This window comes from Procambarus clarkii, chromosome 35 (genome assembly GCF_040958095.1).
Source record: "Procambarus clarkii isolate CNS0578487 chromosome 35, FALCON_Pclarkii_2.0, whole genome shotgun sequence".
Taxonomy (NCBI): Eukaryota; Metazoa; Arthropoda; class Malacostraca; order Decapoda; family Cambaridae; genus Procambarus; species Procambarus clarkii.
Window position 1 is genome coordinate 36417903 of NC_091184.1, and position 4052 is coordinate 36421954.

The 4052-nt window shown below is 49.9% G+C and overlaps 1 protein-coding gene across 1 annotated transcript; it reads right to left on the bottom strand.

Moving 5' to 3' along the window:
- Positions 1-2205: 2205 nt before the first annotated feature.
- On the bottom strand, positions 2206-2667 carry LOC138371187 (sperm acrosomal protein FSA-ACR.1-like). Its single transcript, XM_069336025.1, has one exon. The coding sequence runs from the start codon at positions 2665-2667 to the stop codon at positions 2206-2208; it is 462 nt and encodes a 153-aa protein (XP_069192126.1).
- Between the last annotated feature and the right edge of the window lie 1385 nt (positions 2668-4052).

Below are 4052 nucleotides of genomic sequence, written 5' to 3' on the forward strand. Positions count from 1 at the left end.
GGGTGTGCTCTCAAAGCTGTAGTGCTCATGGGGTGTGCTCTCAAAGCTGTAGTGCTCATGGGGTGTGTTCTCAAAGCAGCAGTGCTCATCTCGGTGTGCTCTCAAAGCTGTAGTGCTCATGGGGTGTGCTCTCAAATCTGTAGTGCTCATCTGGGTGTGCTCTCAAAGCAGAGGTGCTCATGGGGTGTGCTCCCAAAGTTGCAGTGCTCATGGGGTGTGTTCTCAAAGCAGCAGTGCTCATGGTGGTGTGCTCTCAAAGCTGTAGTGCTCATGGGGTGTGCTCTCAAAGCTGCAGTGCTCATGGGGATGTGCTCTCAAAGCTGTAGTGCTCATGGGGTGTGCTCTCAAAGCTGTAGTGCTCATGGGGGTGTGCTCTCAAAGCTGCAGTGCTCATGGGGTGTGCTCTCAAAGCTGTAGTGCTCATGGGGTGTGCTCTCAAAGCAGAAGTGCTCATGGGGTGTGCTCTCAAAGCTGTAGTGCTCATCTGGGTGTGCTCTCAAAGCAGAAGTGCTCATGGGGGTGTGCTCTCAAAGTTGCAGTGCTCATGGGGTGTGTTTTCAAAGCTGTAGTGCTCATGGGGTGTGCTCTCAAAGCAGCAGTGCTCATGGGGGTGTGCTCTCAATGCTGTAGTGCTCATGGGGTGTGTTCTCAAAGCAGCAGTGCTCATGGGGGTGTGCTCTCAATGCTGTAGTGCTCATGGGGTGTGCTCTCAAAGTTGCAGTGCTCATGGGGTGTGCTCTCAAAGCTGTAGTGCTCATGGGGTGTGTTTACAAAGCTGTAGTGCTCATGGGGTGTGCTCTCAAAGCTGTAGTGCTCATGGGGTGTGTTTACAAAGCTGTAGTGCTCATGGGGTGTGTTTACAAAGCTGTAGTGCTCATGGGGTGTGTTTACAAAGCTGTAGTGCTCATGGGGTGTGTTTACAAAGCTGTAGTGCTCATGGAGTGTGCTCTCAAAGCTGTAGTGCTCATGGGGGTGTGCTCTCAAAGCTGTAGTGCTCATGGGGTGTGCTCTCAAAGCTGTAGTGCTCATGGGGGTGTGCTCTCAAAGCTGCAGTGCTCATGGGGTGTGCTCTCAAATCTGTAGTGCTCATCTGGGTGTGCTCTCAAAGCTGTAGTGCTCATGGGGGTGTGCTCTCAAAGCTGCAGTGCTCATGGGGGTGTGCTCTCAAAGCTATAGTGCTCATGGGGTGTGCTCTCAAATCTGTAGTGCTCATCTGGGTGTGCTCTCAAAGCTGTAGTGCTCATGGGGGTGTGCTCTCAAAGCTATAGTGCTCATGGGGTGTGCTCTCAAATCTGTAGTGCTCATCTGGGTGTGCTCTCAAAGCTATAGTGCTCATGGGGTGTGCTCTCAAAGCTGCAGTGCTCATGGGGTGTGCTCTCAAAGCTATAGTGCTCATGGGGTGTGCTCTCAAATCTGTAGTGCTCATCTGGGTGTGCTCTCAAAGCAGAAGTGCTCATGGGGGTGTGCTCTCAAAGCAGAAGTGCTCATGGGGTGTGTTCTCAAAGCAGCAGTGCTCATGGGGGTGTGCTCTCAATGCTGTAGTGCTCATGGGGGTGTGCTCTCAAAGTTGCAGTGCTCATGGGGTGTGTTTACAAAGCTGCAGTGCTCATGGGGGTGTGCTCTCAATGCTGTAGTGCTCATGGGGGTGTGCTCTCAAAGTTGCAGTGCTCATGGGGTGTGTTCTCAAAGCAGCAGTGCTCATGGGGGTGTGCTCTCAATGCTGTAGTGCTCATGGGAGTGTGCTCTCAAAGTTGCAGTGCTCATGGGGTGTGTTTACAAAGCTGCAGTGCTCATGAGGTGTGTTTACAAAGCTATAGTGCTCATGGGGTGTGCTCTCAAAGCTGTAGTGCTCATGGGGTGTGTTTACAAAGCTGTAGTGCTCATGGGGTGTGCTCTCAAAGCTGTAGTGCTCATGGGGTGTGCTCTCAAAGCTGCAGTGCTCATGGGATGTGCTCTCAAAGCTGTAGTGCTTATGGGGTGTGCTCTCAAAGCTGCAGTGCTCATGGGGGTGTGCTCTCAAAGCCTTAGTGCTCATGGGATGTGCTCTCAAAGCTGTAGTGCTCATGGGGTGTGCTCTCAAAGCTGTAGTGCTCATGGGGTGTGCTCTCAAAGCTGCAGTGCTCATGGGGTGTGCTCTCAAAGCTGCAGTGCTCATGGGGTGTGCTCTCAAAGCTGCAGTGCTCATGGGGGTGTGCTCTCAAAGCCTTAGTGCTCATGGGATGTGCTCTCAAAGCTGTAGTGCTCATGGGGTGTGCTCTCAAAGCTGTAGTGCTCATGGGTTGTGCTCTCAAAGCTGTAGTGCTCATGGGGTGTGCTCTCAAAGCTGTAGTGCTCATGGGGTGTGCTCTCAAAGCTGTAGTGCTCATGGGGTGTGTTTACAAAGCTGTAGTGCTCATGGGTTGTGCTCTCAAAGCTGTAGTGCTCATGGGGTGTGCTCTCAAAGCTGTAGTGCTCATGGGGTGTGCTCTCAAAGCTGTAGTGCTCATGGGGTGTGCTCTCAAAGCTGTAGTGCTCATGGGGTGTGTTCTCAAAGCTGTAGTGCTCATGGGGTGTGCTCTCAAAGCTGCAGTGCTCATTGGGTGTGCTCTCAAAGCTGTAGTGCTTATGGGGTGTGTTCTCAAAGCTGCAGTGCTCATGGGGGTGTGCTCTCAAAGCTGTAGTGCTCATGGGGTGTGCTCTCAAAGCTGTAGTGCTCATGGGGTGTGTTTACAAAGCTGTAGTGCTCATGGGGTGTGCTCTCAAAGCTGCAGTGCTCATGGGGTGTGCTCTCAAAGCTGCAGTGCTCATGGGGTGTGCTCTCAAAGCTGTAGTGCTCATGGGGTGTGCTCTCAAAGCTGCAGTGCTCATGGGGTGTGTTTACAAAGCTGCAGTGCTCATGGGGTGTGCTCTCAAAGCTGTAGTGCTCATGGGGTGTGCTCTCAAAGCTGTAGTGCTCATGGGGTGTGTTTACAAAGCTGTAGTGCTCATGGGGTGTGCTCTCAAAGCTGTAGTGCTCATGGGGTGTGCTCTCAGTGTATTAATGTTCATGAGGCGAGCTCAGAACGGTAATCATGGGGACTATACTGATATCAGTGCTGATGGGACATGCTTGAGCTATTCCCCTGTGTGGAAGTTTTGTTACTGGGACAGTCTCAAAGCTCTCAAAATGAACTCTTGGGAAAGGAGACGAGAAAGGTATATATATATATATATATATATATATATATATATATATATATATATATATATATATATATATATTTATATATATATATATATATATATATATATATATATATATATATATATATATATATATGGAAGATACTGGTGGGTCAGGTACCAAATTTGCTCAGTTGAATAACAAAAAAGGAGTGAAAGGTACGGAAGGAAATGCAGAATAGAACCAGTGAGGAGTAGAGGTGCCATTAGCACAATCAGAGAGCACTGAACATCAGAGGTCCACAGCTGTTCAACACCCTCCCAGCAAGCATTAGAAATATTGATTGAACAAAGGTAGATGTATTTAAGAGGCACTTAGATAAGTTCTTGCAAGAAGTGCCGGACCAACCAGGCTGTAGTGGATAAGTGGGCCTGCGGGCCACTCCAAGCAACAGCCTATTGGACCAAGTTATCACAAGTCAAGCCTGGCCTCAGGTCGGGCTCGGGGAGTAGAAGAACTCCCAGAACCCTCTCCAGGTATGTTCCAGGGAATGTGCTGACAACAGTGCCCATATGGAATGTGCTGACAACAGTGCTCATGTGGAATGTGCTGACAACTGTGCTCATGTGGAATGTGCTGACAACTGTGCTCATGGGGAATGTGCTGACAACAGTGTTCATGGGGAATGTGCTGACAACAGTGTTCATGGGGAATGTGCTGACAACAGTGTTCATGGGGAATGTGCTGACAACAGTGCTCATGGGGAATGTGCTGACAACAGTGTTCATGGGGAATGTGCTGACAACAGTGTTCATGGGGAATGTGCTGACAACAGTGCTCATGGGGAATGTGCTGACAACGGTGCTCATGGGGAATGTGCTGACAACAGTGTTCATGGGGAATGTGCTGA

Coding starts and splice junctions, on each gene's coding strand:
- LOC138371187 (XM_069336025.1), bottom strand. CDS start 2,667: ATGAGCACTACAGCTTTGAGAGCACACCCCCATGAGCACTGCAGCTTT.